Raw genomic sequence first — 20,949 nt, 5'->3', positions numbered from 1 at the left:
TACTTACATGTGCATTTATGATTTTGTTTAATTTTCAGATAGTACTTTGCTGTGTAAATGTTACTTTTCCCTCAACACCCCATTTTCAGCTTCAAGAATCATCCCATAGTTTAAAATTTAATGATCCCTACACTGATAGTTCATGATAGTATTTCTAAACCATTTGACTCCTGTATTTCTAGACTGAAGAACTCTGTATGTTTCTGCTTATTCTTTTCTTCGCTTCATTGTTTTATTCTTCACTTTAAGACAGTCCCCAAACGGGTGCCTGGGTGGCTCGGTTGAGCATCCAACTCTTTTTTTTTTTTTTTTTTAAATTTTTTTCAACGTTTTTATTTTATTTTTGGGACAGAGAGAGACAGAGCATGAACGGGGGAGGGGCAGAGAGAGAGGGAGACACAGAATCGGAAACAGGCTCCAGGCTCTGAGCCATCAGCCCAGAGCCCGACGCGGGGCTCGAACTCCCGGACCGCGAGATCGTGACCTGGCTGAAGTCGGATGCTTAACCGACTGCGCCACCCAGGCGCCCCGAGCATCCAACTCTTGATTTCAGCTCAGGTCATGATCCCAGGGTTGTGGGATGGAGACCCCGCCCCCAGCATGAAGCCTACTTAAGATTCTCTGATTCTCTCTCTCCCTCTGCCCCTCTCCACAGCTCTCTCTTTAAAAAAAAAAAAAAAAAAAAGTCTCCATGAGAATGACTTTGTTTAATGTTACTTTTAGTTCAGTTTTGAAGTCACATTCAAATATAGATACAAAAAATTACATCAACAGAGCCTCTAGTTTTAGGACTTTTAACAAATGGAAGTAAAAAAGAAAAACCAGCAAAAAGAAAACTTTTTTTCATAAATGGACCCAATTATGTATCTTTTCTGATGTAAATTAAGCCATTTAAGAGGATGTGTAACCTTTTTTTCCTTTGTTAAACATAGATCAACTTCAAAATGAAAAAGAAAAGATACTAATGCTGGGTGCTTTCTATGCATCAGGCACTGTTATTGGATACTAGAAGCAGTGGAGTGAAATGATGGAGAGTAGCTGCTGGTCATAGTAGCAGAGTGGGTGGGGTTCCCAGAGCATTTATGTCAGTATCTAATTCAGTCAGAGAAATTTGAGTCAGTAATAGATGACTAATACTGAAATGAAAGGATATGTACAGAAAACTCACAGATCAGGGTGGTAATAAAGCCGTTCATATTCTTGTTAGGCCTGGAATCCAGCTGCTGAAGATCAGTGCTTTGACAGATGCCATAGACTTGGCCAGAAGCAAGAAGTTATCATCACAAAAGTGAGTTTTTAAGCCATGTGTTTTAAAATTAAGTTGATTTGGTTTTTAAAATTACACAAATGTATGAATATATTATTATAAAAGTTTGCAGAATTATGCGGAAATATGAAGATCACCTTTAATCTCCTCTAGAGGAAACCACCATCAGTAGTTTAACATGTTATTCAAAGTCCCTTTCTCTACTTTACATAGATTCGTTTGTATGTATACATCTCTCCTTTAAAAAATTTCTTTTAAGGTAAATGGGACCATACTTTTATTTTTTTCCCTTAGCAGTATATATTGGGAACTACCATATAAGTACATATAGAGCCTATTCTTTTTTTTCCTATACTAGTAAAGTATACATAAAAATAGTTGAAGTCAATATTGTGAAGTGTCCAGTTCAGTGGCAGTACTTACTTTCATACTGTCGTGCAGTTATCACCATCATCCATCTCCAGAACTTTTTCATCACAACTTGAAACTCAGCCCTCAGCAAACAACCTTCTGCTTTCTGTGTATTTGATGACCCTACAAAGCCATTTTTTTTTAACATCTGCATATAGATACATCATAATTTCTTTAACTAGTCTAATGTTTTGCTAATAAAAACAGTGCCATAATTGGCATTATATTACATAAAAGTACTTCTTCAGGATAGGTTAAGGAAACTAGAATTCTGGATTTAGAACTCTTACAGGTTTCAAGTTGTTTTCAAAATAGGCTTAATGATATATAAGCATGATATAAATTTTTCCTTACATGATGGTCAAAAAAGTGCCCTTTCAGGGCACCTACGTTGGCCCAGTTGGTTAAGCATCTGACTTCACCTCAGGTCGTGATCTCATGGTTCATGAATTCGAGTCCCACGTCGGGGCTCTGTGCTGACAGCTCAGAGCCTGGAGCCTGTTTCAGATTCTGTGTCTCCCTATCTCTGTCTGTCCCTCTCCCGAGAGTTCATGCTTTCTCTCACAAAATGAATAAACATTAAAAAAATTTTTTTAAAAGTCCCCTTTCAATTTACGTATACCAAAGACTTTGAGTATATTTATATTTCGCTTATCTGTTAATATTTTTTTCTGTGAATTGGTTGGTGTTTGCCCAGTTTTCATGAAGTACAAATATAGTCTTATAAAGGACTCTTTTATACAGTCTGATTTAAAATTTGTTAGGTATATTGCAGATGGTTTGTTATCAAGCTTTTCCTTTGAACTGGTTGTGTTTTTTATGATTTTAAAACAGGTCAGCTTTTTAAAAATACCTTATGGATTTTAAGATCTTAGAATTTATCTTCAAATTTAAAAACAAATCTCTCCCATATTCTTCTAAAATGTTTTATCTTTTAGGCGTCATGATATGGTTCTTTTTTCAAATGAAGAGCTGTGTGCTCCATCTTTTTTTTTTTTTTTTAAAGTGTATCCTTTTTTTCTCCTTATTTGAAATGTCACTTTTATCATAAACGAGTTTATATATATTAACATGAGTCTCTTTCTGGACTTTTGTTCCCGTGTTCCGGTTTCACTAATTTCTTTTCCTAATCCCAGGACAATATCACTTTAATAATTATTATGGTTTTTTAAAGTATGCTTTGATAACTAGCAGGACAAAGTGTTCTCATTAACCCTTTTTTTTCAAGATTGGTTAATATGATTATTTACTCTTGAATTGAACTGTGGATTTATAAGTTACCAGATCCCATTTAAGAAATCTTTTTTGGGGTTTGTTGAATTTATGATCAATTTGAGAATGGTCTCCTTTATAAATAAGGAGTGTTCCCATGCAAGAATTTAGTATGTCTCTCTACTTAGGTCTTTTCACGTTGTATAGTTCATCTTGTTTAATTATTACAGTTACTGGGATCTCTACACAATGTTGAATAGTAGTAGTGATAGTAATCATTCTTGACCTGTTCCTTTTATTGTTTTAAGTGTACTGTACTTGGTAAAGTTCTAGCGGATACATTTAAGATTAAGGGCATTTATTTGTAGGTTAATGAGGATATTTTTTAATCAAGGTTTTTTATCAGAAATGTTTAATTTTTTTATTTTTGAGAGAGAGCATGACTGGGAGAAAGGCAGAGAGAGAGGGACACACAGAATCTGAAGCAAGCTCCAGGCTCTGAGCTCTACACAGAGCCCAACGTGGGGCTTGAACTCATGGAAACCATGAGATCATGACATGAGTCAAAACTGGACACTTAACCTGACTGGGCCACCCAGGGCACCCCTATCAGAAATTCTTCTTAGGCATCTGTCTTTTTTCTCTTTAACTTTTTCAGATTGTAAGTTAAACCAGGTAAAGGCTTATTCCATTTCTTGGAAAATCTCATTTGGCTATTTAAATATAATGCTAAATTTATATTGCTAATTCCAGTTACAGAGTTGCCTATAAAGTTTGCTTATAGGTTTGCTATGGTGCTGTTGTAAAGATGTAACTTTATGGCCTTACAGCCATATTCTTTATACAAGAAAGCCATACTGAATGATGAGGGAAAGCAGTGTTCAGCTGTGGTTACTATGTCATGTTCTGAATATACTCACTGCATATTGAGAAAAAAAGAGCTAAATAGTTTATAATAGATTATTGAGCAATTTTAAAAGCTTTATAATACAGTAGAAAAGCAGATTTCCTTATAGTGGACCAAGATTTTATCATGTCTTAATTTTCATTTTTTTTTTTTTTTACATTGAAGATTTTAAATATTGTAACCTAAAAGTACTTACCTTTTTTTTTTTTTCTTTTTTAAAGTTCATTGTGAAGGATTCTGTTGAAGAAAATATGCTGAAAATACAAAACACAAAGAGAGAACTTGCTGCTGGAGCCTTTGGAACTAAAAAAACAAATGCTAATGAAATGAAACAAGCTAAAATTAATGAGATCAGAACTTTAATTGATTTATAATTTGTGGGATTTTGGTAAGGTCAGTTTGATTAGATATATACAGAAATTTTGGAAATGAGAAAATACAGAGTTTTAGAAATGAGATCTAGAGAGTATGTCTTCTAAAAGGAGCATATCGTTTTATATTAGTAACGTATGATCTCTTCTATATATGAACCTATTTTTAATGATATTTCAAATAGCAATAAGTTCTGTTACATACTGTGGCCTAAAATAATTTTTTGAGAAAAAAAGTTACTTTTTCAATTTTTCATAGTATCTTTGCTGAGTATTTTCATATATCTTTCAAGTACTCAGCTTTTTCATATTTCAAATAAGGTCAAACCTTTTATACTTTTGACTGAATAAAGAGTTATTTTCTGTGGACATACTTCGTTAATCACTAGAGCTTCCCATTTGTGATGCTATATAGATTCACAGTCCCTGTAAACGATTAGTATATATAGACTATATACAAGAGATTTTATTACTTTGAAAAACCATATTTACATTCCAGAATCAAACCTTAAATGAGAGACCCAATTGCAGGTTAGCAAGTTACTTACAATTTTTTTTTGGCAGTTTGAGATACAATTCACATTGGTGACTTGCAGTTTTGTGTTTATGAATATATTAGGGACTGTGTTAGAACACTTTTTCTCCATTTTAGTCCAGTTAGTACTATTGTTTAAATGTAATTTGATGTGTTAGTGTGTAAATACAGTCTGTGGGGGTGAGAAGTAACCAATTCTACCCAGTTTGATTTGAATATTTAAATTATGGCATTGCTGAATAGATATTTCTATATGTATAATTTTTATTTATGTAGCTTTTTTTAAAAAAATAACTTTATAAATTTTTATAATTCAGAAGACTACTATATGTGAGAGGCGTGATATCTGGATGGAAGTTGGGCTGGATGACCTCCAAAATCGTTTCAACTCTTAAAGACATCTTAATCCTGAATGGAAAAATTTCTTTGTTATTGTGTTTAGAATCAGACTTTGATTTTGGAACTTCAGTAATTCATCCTTACATTTATCTATAAAATTAGTCCTCTTTTTCTTCCTTTTTGTTAATAAGCAGACTCACAGTAGTTGCCATGGCATTCTAGAGGACTCTGAGTCACATTTAAAACAAGCTCTACATTTGGCAATCACATGAGGTAGTCAGTAGTGTTTTTCCTTAAAAGAAACTTTGCTCCAGAGACAGATTAATTACTGTAACAGAAGCTTCTGTTTGACGATACAGACTTAAGAACACCATATAGTTTATAGTGTTAAGAAATGACTTGACTTAAAGAGGATCTTGGAGGCAGTGTTGTGTTCCAGGGCATACATCTAGATATGTGCTAAACCCATCAACAGCTAAATTCTCCCCTCCCTGTGTTGTCTCTTGCTCCAAGGGCAGCAAGAATCTTTCCAGTCTCTTTTCTCTTTGGCATCAGGTAAGGCAGAGGGCTGGTTAAAAGATCAACAGACTTTTCTGCACAGATAAGAGTGGAATAATAACTTCGGGTTAGTCCCCTGGCATTAGGAGCAATGGGGAATTTCTGTACCTTGTAGAACTAGCATTACACAAAATCAGGTTGATCAGAATCTGATGAAATACAGTATGTGGATTTCTAAGTGCCAACACACTTGTGAGATTTAAGTACAAAAAGTTTTCAACAAAAAATACATAATCTACTCTTCTTGCTTTATAAAGGCAGAGCCTTGCAAACATAAAAGTGAAGATTTTGCTTGCTTCTTTACCCATTTATAGACTTGTTTTAAAACTCATAATGATAAATTTGGCAAGTCATTTAAAAAATATCTTTTTTGTGAAGTCCTATTAAGTGGTGTTAAAAAATTTAATTCTTCCTAAGAAAATCTATAAACTACTGGAATGAAAAGTTCATATTATGCAATGCTGTTTCATCATTATGTAGAATAATAGCTTTAGAAATATCTTGAACACACTGTATTCCCACTTGTGGTTCAAACTGAATTTTGTGGTTCAAACTGGATTTTGTTTTGAATTTAAAATCAATAAAAGTTTTAAAAATTGGCTTCAGTGCCATAATTTTGGTGACTTCTTTGAAGAAAATTTATCTCATGCTGTGAAGACATCTATATTACACAATTGTGTTTTTTACTGACAGTACATAAAAAGTACTATGAATAACAAGAGTTTCCTCATTCTTCCCACCTTTTTTATTTTAGTCAATTAGGTTCCATTTCTTGTTTAGAAATCAGAGTGTATATGTGTTTAAAGTTTGTTAAATGTCTTGATCTTCTAAAACATCGGTTCCGAGTCTTTTTATTTCCTCATCTGCCAGAAAAGAGGTATGGTAATACCTATGTATAGTGCTATCAGTAGCATAGCACTCTGAATTGTAGATTTTGCCTAATCTAGGATTGAAATAGTAAATCAAGAAAATGTTTATTACTAGTGAGTACCAATGAAATTACCTTCAAGCAGTATATTCTGCTGGGAGAAGTCAAAGGCTTTGTATTTTTTACATCCTTTATGGTACTTGCCGAAAGTTCTGTTCAGTAGGATTTGGAAGATGCATTAAAAATATGAGGATGGCGTGCCTGGGTAGCTTGTGTCCGGTTAAGTGTCTGACTTCAGCTCAGGTCATGATCTCGCGGTTCATGGGTTCAAGCCCTGCATCGGTTTTGTGCTGACAGCTCAGAGACTGGAGCCTGCTTCAGATTCTGTGTCTCCCTCTCTCTGCCCCTTCCCCACTCACACACACTCTCTCTCAAAAATAAACATTTAAAAAAATATATGAGGACAAGTTTTATGTTTGGTTTAATGAGAACTCAAATGTTCAATCTTAAGTTTTTAGCTATATTAACTTTAAAGTATTTGCAAAAGGCATAATACAGTTTTCCCTCAGTCATTAATAAGTGTGTAGTAACCTTCCTTACAAGTTTACATTCTGGAATGTGGAACCTTATTTGTGCAGTACTTGTGAATAAGAAGAGCCAAAAATACTGGTAGCCGTGAATAATGACTGAGATGCTTCCCTGCAGTAATGCCTACTTCAAAGGGGAAACTTGATTAGAAACCTTGTAAGCAGACAGGTTATCTTCCCGTATTAATATATTCATACTTCTTATAAGGGAGAGTAGTCTTTTATATGAAGCCATAATAACTTATTCCATTTTAAAGGATAAATGACTTATTCTCAGTTTTTGATTAAAATGTATTTTTTTTAATGTTTATTTGAGAGACCGAGCACGAGTGGGGTAAGGGCAGAGAGAAGGAGACAGAATCTGAGGCAGGTTCCAGGCTCTGAGCTGTCAGCACAGAGCCCAATGCAGGGCTTGAACTCAGGAACCCTGAGATCATGACCTTAGTGGAAGTCGGATGCTTAACCAACTGAACAACCCAGGTGCCCCTAAAAAATGAGAGGTTTCCAGTTCCTTATTCAACCTTCCTGATCAAGGGTCTCCTGACAAATTTAAACCCATTTCTACTTTTAATATAAAAATTGATTTCTATAGGAAAGGAATACAATTTTAATAATGTTTGTATTTCAATATATATGGCATAGGCCACCCTCATTAACCTGAACCAAGTGTCCAAAAGTTTGTATTAACTAAGGTTACATTGGGACTTCATTTAGAAGGCCATCAAATGTCAAAATGATTGCTTAGATTGATGGCTAAAAAAGAAAAAATTCTAGGACAGGTCTTCGCAGGTTGAAACTCAATTCTAAGAGGCTATTTAATGGGACCAGAAAGGATATTAAGAGTCATCAAAGTATGTTAAGTATATTAAGTTATTGTTAAGTATGTGCTGCACTTACTGAAGAGAGATGAGTATTTCAAGAAGGTTTTCAGTAAGTTTGCTGCCTTTTCAACATTCTAGTTAATTAAAAATAAAGGCAGATAAAATTAACCAGGATAAAGCTTCCTGAATGCTTAATTTATCCTTTTTGTTAGGCGAGCAAGGGCTATTCCCTAGTGGTACATTGTAGCATTTTAAAGAAATCTTGCCCTGGTATCAGTATGTTGATAAAGAAAAAGTAAATTAAGTATTTCATGAGAAACATTCTAGTGAAGGAGATGGAGACCTAATAGGCCGCTTGCACATACAGATGAAGTAAGGAGCTAAACATTTAATTTTTTTATTTTAAAAAGTATCAGAAGAGAGGGACGGGGGGGGGGCGGGGGGAGAGAGAGAATCTCAAGCAGGCTCCACATTTGGCACAGATCCCACCTGGATCATGACCTGAGCTGAGATCAAGAGTTAGACTCTCAAGCTACTGAGCCACCCAGGAGCCCCAAGATAACCATTCATTTTGTATATGAATTATAGACCTTGAGCAAGCATGGAGCTAATCTCCAAAGGCATGGATCTGACCTTTGTGTAGGCAAATTTGTCTTACAGCCTAGAGCTGTTCTACCACTGTTCACAAGGAGATTTTTTTTTAAAGGATATATTGATCCTCTACAAATGTTCTTATAATCCGAGTTATTTTTGCCATTTTACACATCTTACTAGGTGACCTTTGGTATTTTAGGATCCCTGGAAAAGATTTTACAGTGTAATTGTGCAGCTTTGCATGGAAAAGTTAGTACTTTACCTTCATTAAGGCATACCCTTGGAAGATAAAGGAAAGAAATCTGTCTAGCCTAGTTCAGGGACTTCTCATAGCCTCTTGACACTTTTATGCACATGTTATGCTATTTTCTATAGTATGCTTATCCTTTCAGATTCCAAGTTAATTAGCCTCCAATATATACTTATTTAAAATAAGTTATGTAAGCCTTTTTAGAGTTTTAGCTCTTATGCAATGTAAAACAGGAAACAAAAAATATTAAGGCAAAAAACATGGAGTCATAGGTTTGATTTCCCCCACACACTTCAAATTTGAGGCTTTCATATCTTTTCTCAATGGTAAAAAGAAAAGGCTTTGAATCTTGTAGTTCTTTTGCTACAGGTAAGTTCCAAAATACACTTAACTATCTGGATTACCTATTGCATGGCCACAATAAAGCAGTATTCGTTGTCTGAAGACTGGGTTTCTGTTCATCTCAACCAGGGAGGGACCCAGGAGCCAGAAAGGCTTTGACCACCTAAAATAATAGGCTTCAGTAAATCCATATACAGTTGACCTTTGAACCAACTGTATATGGTGCTGACCCCATGTGCTGTTGAAAATCTACATATAATTTGATTCTCCAAAAACTTAGCCTACTAATAAATAGCCTACTCTTAGCCAGAAGCCTTACTGATAACACTCAACACATACTTAAAAAAAATACAGTATAAAAAGTATATATAGGGGCGCCTGGGTGGCGCAGTCGGTTAAGCGTCCGACTTCAGCCAGGTCACGATCTCGCGGTCCGTGAGTTCGAGCCCCGCGGTCGGGCTCTGGGCTGATGGCTCAGAGCCTGGAGCCTGTTTCCGATTCTGTGTCTCCCTCTCTCTCTGCCCCTCCCCCGTTCATGCTCTGTCCCTCTCTGTCCCAAAAATAAATAAACGTTGAAAAAAAAATTAAAAAAAAAAAAAGTATATATAAAGTTTGTGCGGGGGGGGGGGGGGGGGCGGGGCAGGGAAGAGCAGAGAGAATCCTAAGCAGGTTCTGCACTGTCAGCATGGAGCCCAATGTGGGGCTTAAACCCACAAACCATGAGATTATGACGTGAGCCAAAATCAAGAGTCAGGTACTTAACTGAGCCAGCCAGGCACCCCTATTACATACTGTATTCTTAAAATGAAGCTGGAGAAAATTATTAAAATCATAAAGAAAATACAGGACACTGCGTCCAAAAAAAAAAATCCATGTGTAAGTGTACCCTCACAGTTCAACCTGTGTTGTTCAAGGGTTAACTGTACTAGCATTCAAAGGCCCTATTTCTGAACATTTGACTCTTCCTAGAATTTTTATTCTAGGCAAACAGTAGTGAGAAATGGTAACTGTCAGAGACTGAGCATCAACAAACAAGTGAATACAGAATAAGTAAGTAGACGACAAGAGTTGAACTGCTTAGAAGGTGTAAGGAGCCCTTGCCCTTATAGGTAAATGTTGACCCCGAATACATCACAATATTATAGCATAGTCCTACAACAGAAGTAGTGTCTCTTCTAGGCCCATAAAACTGCTGAAACCAGGATAAAGAGAGTTGTAGGAAACAAAGTATGTTCAGAAGCTGAATCATGTTTGTCTCAGCCAAAACTCACAACAAATTCTATCCTTGGGTTTTACCCATTAATTTTTACATTATAATTTCAGGCAGCCTATTTAGGAATGCCTTTGTGAAAGGTATTTCCCAAGTCCTATTTCAAGCCACCGTCCTTATCCCTATAGCAAAATGAAAGCTTTTTGATTAAATTGTGTTACTCCCCAGAGACTTCTGGCATTTGTATTTCTGGTTATATAGAGGTTTCTCTGATCTCATCGGTCTAACGATACATGTGTTTAAAGCAGAGCAGAGCTATGGAGCTTGGAGTACAAAAATTTGAATCAAAATCGTCTGCAGAGTATTTACCTCTCTTATTCTCTGATTATCTGCAAAATGAGTACACTATATATATGTCATAGGATATGAGAATTGAGATGTAAATGCCCAGTAAGTTTTCTTTCCTTTTTGCTTTTTTTACAGTTTTATTTATAGGAGATTGAATTTCAGCAGCTGAAACTCAGAGAAATAAGTTAATCAAATAACTTACCCAAGTATAAAAAGATTGTAATCCATTTGTGTATTTGTAATAACAAGCCGAGAAAAAGCAAACCATAGCAGACTATTTTAAGGACAAGCCAAATCTTACTTAATGCTCCAAGTCTCAGTGACATTAAAAAGGTAAACGCTACACAAATACATTTATAGATGTTATTTATGGTAACGTTTCCTCTATTACTCACAGAGCCGAGATTGTCTTTTGGAAAGGCTTTAATCAGAAGGTGGCCCCCCGGCTATGCAACAATCACCTCATCGCTTCATGCCTCTTCTGCTGAAAACCTCACTCCCTATTGTATTGGTATAAATACCTCAATGTATCTAGTGGTTCTCAAATGTCATTTGGGACAGTCTTTTGGACTGCCTGGTAGTTACTTGAAACGGAGATACTATGGCCTCAGCCAAGACCTACTGAATCAGAATTTGTAAGTGATGAGGTGTAAAAAACTGTACTCACAATTAAGTCTCCAGTGTTTTAGGGAGCAGTGAGGTTGGAGACACAGTTGCTCGAGCACCTCATCTTCTTCCTCACTCCTCATCCAAGCCATCGGCGACTTCGCTGCCTTCATCCTGGTGAAAGGTATGCTGCATTACCACTGTCTGTCTCCAGGACCACTACAGTAAACTAACCGTCCTTCCCATCAAGTCTTTTGTCCTTCGTTCAAGCTGTTTTCCACCAGTTGCAAAAGGAGTGTTCTTAAAACGTAAACCCTAAAGGTAAGGCAATTAGATCTTTAGGAACAACTGCAATGGACTGAAACTAACCACATTAAAATTCATTAATTCATAATGATGCTTAGAACATAATCCCCCCCAGAACCACACTGGTTACCTTTGGAGGATGCCAGGAAACCAGTTCCTTATTTGTATACACATCTTCCTCAACTTATGATGGGGTTACATCTCGATAATCCCCCCCCAATACAAAGATCCTGGGATTTAGGAGTATTTTGAGAAGAGCTATCAAAGCGCCTGATGCATGGAGGCACTTAAATCTTTGGTAAAAGTGCTTTGTATACTTGAGGATTATAGCAACTCATTCTCCACCAGTCCAAATAATTGTAGTGTTACCTTCAGAAATCACTTATCATTTAATATTCTACAATTTTAGGGAAGTCCTCAGGTTCTTCTGGAGCTCTCCGAAAGCCAGCCTCCAGAATTCCAGCTTGCCTCCAGAATTCCATACACCCCTCTATTCATTCACACCCACATTGAATAGGGCTTACCTGTGTAACCCATAGGATACTGGGGAAAGAAGGGCAACCTTGGTTGATTAGGCCATAAAAGCCATTGCAGTTTCCGCCCAATTAACGCTCTCAAGTTTCTTCTCATCATGGTCTTCTCTCCTGTATTTTTGTTTTTCCCCAATAGAATGATCTCTGATTACTCACATTGGTTTTAAAAGGTCATTTTGGGGCACCTGGGTGGCTCGGTCAGTTAAGCATCTGGCTTCAGCTCAGGTCATGATCTCACGGTTCGTGGGTTCGAGCCCTGTGTTGGGCTCTGTGCTGACAACTCGGAACCTGGAGCCTTCAGCTTCTGTGTCTCGCTCTCTTTCTGCCCCTCCCCCACTCATGCTCACTCTCTAAAGAATAAACATTAAAAAAAATTAAATAAAGGTCATTTTGGATCCTGCCCTTCCCTGGCTTGCCACACCCTTGCAGCCTAGAATCATCTGTACATTTAATTAATATCCTTTATACTTCTCATTTTAATTCATGAAGACACCGGTTCCAGTACTAACTGTCCTGAAAGATTATCAAATATGTCCAGAGACTGATAATGATTTGATGTTATAATATTTTCCAAAATCTGAATACTCAAACTTAATATGGACATAAAATGCGGGTGACAGATTAAATACATCTGATCTCACTTTCCTCCATCAATCACACCCATCACCATCACTGGAGAACACAATATTTAAATATTTCTAGGTATCTAGAAACCAATTCCAGTGTCAAGTGTTACACTGGTTTTTAAAACACTGACCAATTCCAAAACTCATGAAAAACTACTTGATACATTTTTTTCAAGGGGAATGGGAATCCTTTATTTAGACAACCAGGATATGGCAAGAAGTCTTTATTTTCATACAGGGTGCCACTGCAGGTAACCATCAGAGAACACATGGCTGTTTACAGATACAGAGAACTGAACAAAAGCGTTTTCGCATGCTGTAAACTGTACATAGAAAACTGGTGAACAACTTCAGACACTGAAATTAGGAAATAAAATGGGTTAACACCATCTGTTGATAGGTTTATGAATCCCTCAGCAGTGTTCTAGGCTGTCTTTACCTGTAAGCACAATTACAATCGCTCTGGTGGCCTCTGGGCAATTCTAAATTGTGGGTCTAGTCAAAGGTATAACAAGCAAGCACGAGAGAGATACCCTGTCCCATTCTGAAGAGAGGCGGATTTAGAGCCTGTCTTGGCACGTTTCTAGAGTCCATACAGCCAATTTAATAGCTTGAGTTTCCCTTACCACATAGGTCAGCAAAATCAAGAATCTCTGACCGTCTGTGAATAAGCCTAGGGTTAAAAAGCAGAACACTGTCCACACATAACAGAACTGCTACTTCACAACTTTTGCCCAGTTCTCACCTGTTGTCCTGCAAAATCCCCTCATCTGATGGATTTTAATTTTAGCAAAGCTTCTAGCAACTGTAACAGACCTTGCTTAACCCAGCTCTAGATACTAAGCATCTGAAACAAGTGCCTGTGAAATGGATGTGTCCATGGGAAAATGGCAGCGTTTCTACTGGAGGTAAGTGTCAAGTTTCCTCTTGATGTTGTCAAAGGAATCTGCTCCCATGTAATCGGCCTGGCCCTGTTCCCACCGCTCCTTCCGTTCTTCTGAGGACACAAAAGGCTGTGCTGTAGCCGGGATCTCCCCGAGGGACAGATGTGATACGGCTCCCGAGACACCTTCCTAAAAAGGAGAGCATAATCAGACTCCTTGAGAGCTGAAAAACAGACTGTTTTATTTAAAAGAACGCAGGAAGTTGAAGAAGGTGAGAAAAGCCAGGATGAATTATCATGCAAAGTAGCAAAAACTGAAAAGTATTACATGAAACAAACAAACAAAAAAGACACAGGAATACAAGGGTCATATGATTTTTTTCCTAACGAAATGAAGACTTCTGGACTCAGTGAAAACATTGGGAGAACAAAGTAATTAGGGTTAATGTTTAAGTTCTGCATACCTTTCTACAGAAGCCACAAGAGAAAGCCAGTGTATAGACCAAGTCTGAAAGCTGCAAACAGTTCATTAGAAAGTGTAAGATGGATGGACAAGGGAACACAAGTCTCACGATAAATTCTCGATCTGTGTGGGCTCTGAAAGGTTGAGAACTTAAACAAAATGATACCTCAGAGTCTAAGCTTCACAAAGGACCTAACCAGAGAGCCACACCACATACACAAGTTGTCAGGTTAGAAACGTGAGAGCTTAATTGTTTGAGACTATGCACCAAACGTCTCTGCTTTGTTGAAGCTTATTATCAAGAAGCATCTCATCTTGTAGCATGTGTGAATTTAATTTGCTTAATCTGGATCAACTGTTTCCATTCCCATCGCTTTTTCTTGGTTCCTAATTCTCAGTCCTTGGGTTGTGGAAGCAACAGGGTAAATGTGCAGGAAATGGAGCAAACCTACTCTACGTTAAATTAGGTTCTCATGACTTATACAAAGGCAATTAACTTCAAGTGCACAATAAAAGGATATCAAAGCTATTCTTCAAAAAGCTCTGAGGTGAGAAGGTACTAGAACTAGCAGAGAAAAAGGAAGGCGAATGAAACCATACAGGTACTGCTCTATAACAGAGGAAACGGTAGAACGAAATTTTTGGTTACTGGTTTTTGTTGCTATACATATGTAAGTGTGTATGTGTGTGTTTATATATACTGGAACTCTAAGGCATCTGGGCAGATTCCAGGAGATTATTTTATAGCTGAAGCAACATTAAGTCCTTACCCTAGATTAGCCCTGCCTTTGCTTCCACTTGCAACAGGAATGATACAGGGAGTTTCTTCCAGAATTCTCTACTTCATGATATTTGTCAGAAGGTAAAAGTCTTGCAGACCTAGATTTGAGTCCCAGTTCTGCTTTTGATGAGTATGTTATATAACTAACAGAGGTTATTTAACTTCTTTAGGCCTCAGTTAATGTTAATATACAAAAAGAACATAGTAACAATAATACTTGATAGAGTAGTTGTCAGGGTTCTGTAATAATAGCTAACTTTGTTTAAGCACTAAGTGCCAGGCAACATTCCAAGTACTGTGCCAATATTATTTCATAGTCCGTAGAAAGCAATTAGGGTAAGAACGTTAGTGTTATTTATTTTTCCCTTTCTCCATTTTACATATTGGTACAAGTGCTAATAAGTAAAATGGCTAAAATCTCTACTATGGCAAATAAAAGGATCTCTTACAACTTTTAGCCTCTTATAATTATACCAAGGTAATTAACTGATTAGTTAGACTGGATTATCATTCACTCATTCAATTCTATTCTTTATATCTTAATATGTAGCATAAAAGTATAATTTCTCATCCTCTTCCCATTTTTCCAAAAGAATAAACCTCACAGGAAGACTTCTAAAGTCAGAAGAGTCTAAGCAGTTTGGTGTTTTAAATGTTAATGTCATCTTCCTCTTACAAGATTTTTTTCAAGATTCTACGTAACCATAAGAGCACAAACACAGCAAACCAAAATAATCCTAGAAAAGTATCTGTTGTTTCATGTTCATGTTATTGTAATGTTCACTGAAAAATACATTCTTATAAGCAGATGGCAAAAATAAAATACATATATTTAAATGTTTGCAGTTTCTTTGAAAAAGTGTCCATTCATCTAAAGCACGAAGCAGGGCACTATCTAAACCTTAGGAATAACCTCAGAACCTTAGGACAATGAGCTAAGAATTCTGTAGATATTAGATACACACATGCACACACACACACATATATATATATGTATATATATATATACACACACCTCTAAAACCCTTTCTTATGCTCTCAGATCTAATCGAAATTTGCCACAAAATCTACTACTTTAATCTTTGCTGGCACTATTTCTCCCCTCTAAGATGGACAATTTTCTACAAAAATCTTTTTATTTATTTAAATTTAAATTCAAATTAGTTAACATACAGGATAGTACTGGTTTCAGGAGTAGAACCCAGTGATTCATCACTTATACATAACACCCAGTGCTCATTCCCACAAGTGCCCTCCTTCACGCCCATCACCCATTTAGCCTATCCCGCCACTCATCTCCCTTCCAGCAACTCTCAGTTTGTTCTCTGTATTTAAGAGTCTCTTATGGTAAAATACCACCAAATACTCTACCTCTACCAGTCTATCAAGTTAAAAAAAATACAGCATTAAATTACCGGAAAGGGTAAAACAGAACCTACCACGTTTAGGTACGAGTGGGGATCTTTGACAAGGCCAAACTGTTGAAGCAGAGGTAAAACGTTGGTGGTGAAGATGTCCCACCACAGGTTGAGAAACTCTGGATGAGTCATGGTGGGATCATGGGACTCGCTTTTGACACTTTTTGTTTTAGGATCGTAAGTATAATTCCATGGTTTGATTCGCCCCAGGAAATGCACAACTTTGGCATTTGCACCAAATCTGCCAAGGGAACACAAGTTGAAGCCATTAGTGGATTCCGAGCACTGACGAAAAGATAAATAGCACTCTGTTCTGTAGCCTGAACAGTGCACCTTCCATCTTGCAGTAGTGGTTGGTTGGAAAAGATATGAAGCTCACAAATTTTTAGACATGCTTTTTAAATCATTCAATTGTATGTTAAATATACACAAAAATCCCAAAGTAGTGGTGGATAAGTGCAACAACCAACACACCAATCCACTGCAGGAAAGGTACAGCACATGGAAAGCCATTTGGTATTACCTCGTAACATTGAAAATGCTCACGCCTCTGGCCTGGAAGCTCAGCTCCTAGGCACACATCCTAAAGAAGCTCTTAAACATGTGCAACAGGAGACATACTCAAAATGTTCACGGCAGCAGCACTGTTTGAAGCAGTCATCACTGGATACAACCCAAGTGTCCGTATCTTACTGGGCTAAGATTGTTCAGCAAGTGTTCACTCCGTTTCCCAATCTCCACAGGAGGAATGAGATTCCTGCCTCACTGATAAATTGGGCATGCTCACAGCACTTGCCTTTGGCCATGAAATGTGGGCAGAAGTGACACTGCCTTTTAAAAACAGTCCCTGCTTGTTTCTGTTCCTTCTCTCTGAGAAGCTGTGACCTCTTCCAGCAGAAGAGTGGATGAGACCCATGGAGCAGATCTGGATCAAACCTGTGGCCTGGCTCCAAACCCTGCTGAGATGATCAGAGCTGCTTCAGCCTACCCACCAACATATGAGCAAGAAATACATACTTACTGTTGAATGTCACTGAGATTTTATGATTACTTGTCCATTTTATCTTTTATTTTTTTTTTAAATGTTCATTTATTTTTGAGAGAGACACAGTGTGAGGGGGGGAGGGGGAGAGAGGGAGAGAGAGGGAGGGAGGGAGATACAGAATCTGAAGCAGGCTCTAGGCTCCAAGCAGTCAGCATGCAGTCAGCACAGAGCCCGACGCGGGGCTCGAACCCATGAACTGCAAGATCATGACCTGAGCCAAAGTCAGATGCTTAACCAACTGATCCACCCCATTTAATCTTTTTAAAGGATAACTTATGGTGTATTCAGATCATGGGATGTAATACAGCAGTCAAAATAAACAAATTGTAGCTATACATATCATGTAGCAAATGGATAATTTTTTTATATGACAACAGCAAGTTTAATTAACATCCATAACTGCACACAGTTACATTTTTTTCTTGTGATGTGATGTAAGATTTACTCGCAGCAACTTTCAAATATGCAATACAGTACTGTTAACTACAGTCATCATGATGTACATCACATCCCCAGGTCTTTTTATTTGATAACTAGAAATTTGTATCTTTTCACCACCTTCACCCATTTTGCTCCCTCCCTACCCTCTGCTTCTTGCAGCCACCAATTTTTTTCTTTGTATTTATGAGTTTGTCTATTTGTTTTTAGATTTCACATATAAGTGAGATTTTATAGTACTTGTCTTTCTCTGCCTTCACTCAGCATAATGCCCTTACAGTCAATCTGTGTTGCCGCAAATGGCAGGACTTCCTTCTTTTTATAGCTGAATAATATTCCATCTTACATGCACATATACATTTTCTTTATACATTCATCCATCAATGAACACTTGTCTTAGCTATTGTCATTAATGCTGCAGTGAACATGGGGTGTGAAAATGGATGAATTTTAAAAATATGCTGAAAAATTCAAATTCAAATAGAAATACATGCACAGGAATCCACTCCCATAGTGCAAAGCAAAGTACTGCTTAAAGAGTAGAAACCTGATCAACATATAAGTGTCATGATGTTGGTTACCTCTGGGGGAAAGGGGAGCATGATGGGAAACAGACACACAGGGGCTTCTGAGGTACTGGTTGTGTTCTATTTTTTAACTTGCATTTAAAAAAAACATTTTTTATATATACCCTTTTGTGTATGCACTGCATCTCACAATAGTATCCTAAAAAGACTAAGAGTTAAGAGTGGTCCTATTCTGGCTGGGAGGAAATCTGTGTATATAAAACCAAATAATAAAGGTAAAGATAACATGTGCCAGAAGAAAAACGGGAACAGTGAGTGCTCTGGGAATGCAAAGGCAGGGAGGTCGTGGAAGATAGGTTCACTGGGGCAGAGACTTAAAGCTTGTACAGCAGACTGGATCTGGGTAGCTAGCAATAATACGGAGAATTCTAGGCAGGGGGATAGCAAGTATCAGGTGAGCATATGTGTGTTAGATGGAGGGTCCTCCCAGTGGAGCCAAAGAGGAAATTTTGCTAGGAAAGGAAGAATGGGACAGGTACTTGGGTGTTGGGCTCAAGTGTTGGATTTTAGTGGATTTATCCTATAGGCAACCAAAGTAGCTGTGCATGATGTACAGACTGAAATAATGCAAACTCTATTCATGTAACTTTTCTGATCTTAAAAAAAAAAAAAAATTTTTTTTAATGCCAGAGACCTATTACATAGCTATCACTATCAGAGTTTCCTATGTTTGGGGCCCAAATTCTTTTAGGGACATGATTGGGAATAATAACAGTCTGGCACGGTAGACCTTACTAATGTGTTAACAGAGTCTCTTAGAGGCCAGTGAGTTGCCTGCAGCCCTATAGCTATTAAGTAGCAGAAAAAGGATTTCGCACATTTCTGCTTCTTAAGCCTGTCCTCTTAGCAATCCTACCATGCTGCCACTCCAAAACTGAGAAAAATAGAGCCTATTGTAAACTTCCTCCTAAGACCGCTGGACTATTCCACAGTTCATTTCTTCTGAAAATGCAGTAGATACCTGGTATCCCCAAGTTTACTCTTTATTTTATATTTTACACACCTACACACATACACACATAACCCACAGGTACACAAACACATGCATACAAATACTCTCAACTTTATCCTTAAAAGGATAGAAGTCATAATGCTCAAAATTTGTGCAGATAGGGCTATCAACTAAATAAGCACCTGCTACGCGTAAGGCATTATGCTCAGTGCATGACCCCAAATGATTTTCGTCCCAACAGGGAGAGGGGTCATCTAACGTAAAAATAAGAAACGAGCACAAACGAGGCAACGAGTCAGGGCTAGCAGTGCAATGCTGACATTAGGGTCTATGAAAATGCCCAAGCAGTTAGTGCAGGTGGGGATTTTCAGAAGAGGCTTTGTGCAGGAAGTGGGGTCCAGAGGAGACCCCGGGCAAGATGGCAGTTAAGATAAAGGCCTTCGACACTCTAATGGTGACGGGGGAGCCCACAGCCCAGAGACCTGACGCTTGTGTTGATGGGGCTGGCGGGCACTGCCTCATCTACAACACAAACACGCCTAAAACCAGAAGAGAGCACATGTGAAAGAACAGGTGTTGCTTCCTCCTTCTCAGACATCCCGTCCTCCCGACTCGTCTTGCCTGGAGCAAGAGCCTTGCGTGCTCCTCCTAGAGTAACTGGCCATTGATTTCAATCCACGATTTTGCCTAGACCTAATATGAATGTCATAAATTATATGAAAGGTAATACTACTTAACATATATTAAAACGTGAATATAGCATAAACTCTATTCCTTTCTAACTTGCTCTTGGGACGGTTTGCAATAGATCAGGCAGGAGAAACAGTAATAGCTAACATACATGGAGTACTCACACATACCACACTGCTTAACACCTGCATGGTTTACCTCATTTAATTTCCAAAACAACTGTGTGAGGAAACCAAGGCATGAAGGTAATACTTGTCTAGGATCCCATGGCTGGGATCCCACCCAGGCGGTCTGGTTCCAGAGCCAAGGTTCTTAACCACAAGTAGGCTGTTACTGAAAGACACTCCCAGAATTGTAAGGACATCATCTGAGAGTAACATGTTACCTCAGGAATTCCCTGCCTACAGATGGTCAATCTGGAAGGTGGAAAGGATGTGCCTAATGAACCCTAGAAACACTCCAAACATAGTCAAGACAGATAAAAGTAACTACCAGGAAAGAAAGCTACAGAACAAGCAACTTAGGGCCACCTGAGAAAGACTGTTCTCAGAAGGGTTCGGTTTGCACAAAGGTCAGGGAAGGTGGGCGGGAACAAGAACAAGAAGTGGATGGTGGTGTGCTTAGGACCAGCAGCTGACCCCTAAGTGGACCGTGCTAGACCTTGTCTAAGGGCCACCTCAGCTCCTCTCCGGCACCTCGGTCCGTGAACTGGGCCTTTAAAGCTCATGCAGAGGCAGGGCACAGTGACCCAGTGTGGTGCGGAATGCCACTGGGGTCTGCAAACACCTCACAGTGAGACCGTCCCATCTCTTCTGGAGGCAGGAGTCTACACTTCTGCCTCTGGCTCTGTCTGTGCCCCCAAGGTGGCTCGGGGGCCTCTGCAAACTGCCTGGAGACTGGGCTTCATGCTGCTTAGATCCCACCCCATGTGGCTCAGGGCCTTCCCCTTGCAGGTCAATAGAAACACCATTTGGGGGCAGTCCACATCCTGCATTTCACTG

General features: G+C 38.2%; 2 protein-coding genes and 1 long non-coding RNA gene across 8 annotated transcripts in view; 1 reads left to right on the top strand and 2 right to left on the bottom strand.

The window, feature by feature from the left end:
- The window catches only part of HLTF (helicase like transcription factor), a 52,482-nt gene extending 46,283 nt beyond the window's left edge, over positions 1–6,199 (top strand). For 4 of the 6 annotated variants that reach the window (XM_047099500.1, XM_047099498.1, XM_047099499.1 and 1 more), the window contains exons 24-25: positions 1,208–1,288; positions 4,019–6,199. In XM_047099500.1, coding sequence (XP_046955456.1) covers positions 1,208–1,288; positions 4,019–4,171 — 234 coding nt within the window. In that variant the 3' untranslated portion in view covers positions 4,172–6,199. The remainder of the gene's footprint in view (positions 1–1,207; positions 1,289–4,018) is intronic. The other 2 variants (XM_047099497.1, XM_047099496.1) reach the window with 2 other exon arrangements.
- LOC124526473 (uncharacterized) lies at positions 617–12,311 on the bottom strand. The gene is made up of 3 exons (XR_006965684.1): positions 11,288–12,311; positions 3,994–4,051; positions 617–1,801 (listed from the first exon to the last, which is right to left on the bottom strand). It is a non-coding gene; the product is annotated as an uncharacterized LOC124526473 (long non-coding RNA).
- Positions 12,312–12,856: 545 nt separating this feature from the next.
- Positions 12,857–20,949, bottom strand: part of GYG1 (glycogenin 1) — a 34,984-nt gene continuing 26,891 nt past the window's right edge. The window contains exons 6-7 of the mRNA XM_047098987.1: positions 16,258–16,477; positions 12,857–13,764 (exon numbers count right to left, since the gene is read on the bottom strand). Coding sequence (XP_046954943.1) covers positions 13,591–13,764; positions 16,258–16,477 — 394 coding nt within the window. The 3' untranslated portion in view covers positions 12,857–13,590. The remainder of the gene's footprint in view (positions 13,765–16,257; positions 16,478–20,949) is intronic.

This window comes from Lynx rufus, unplaced genomic scaffold (genome assembly GCF_022079265.1).
Source record: "Lynx rufus isolate CCGP_SWC_20201006 ecotype Redwood Valley unplaced genomic scaffold, mLynRuf1.p SCAF_5, whole genome shotgun sequence".
NCBI lineage: Eukaryota > Metazoa > Chordata > Mammalia > Carnivora > Felidae > Lynx > Lynx rufus.
The sequence above is the reverse complement of the archived record's forward strand: the minus strand, read 5'-3'. Positions and strand labels throughout refer to the sequence as shown.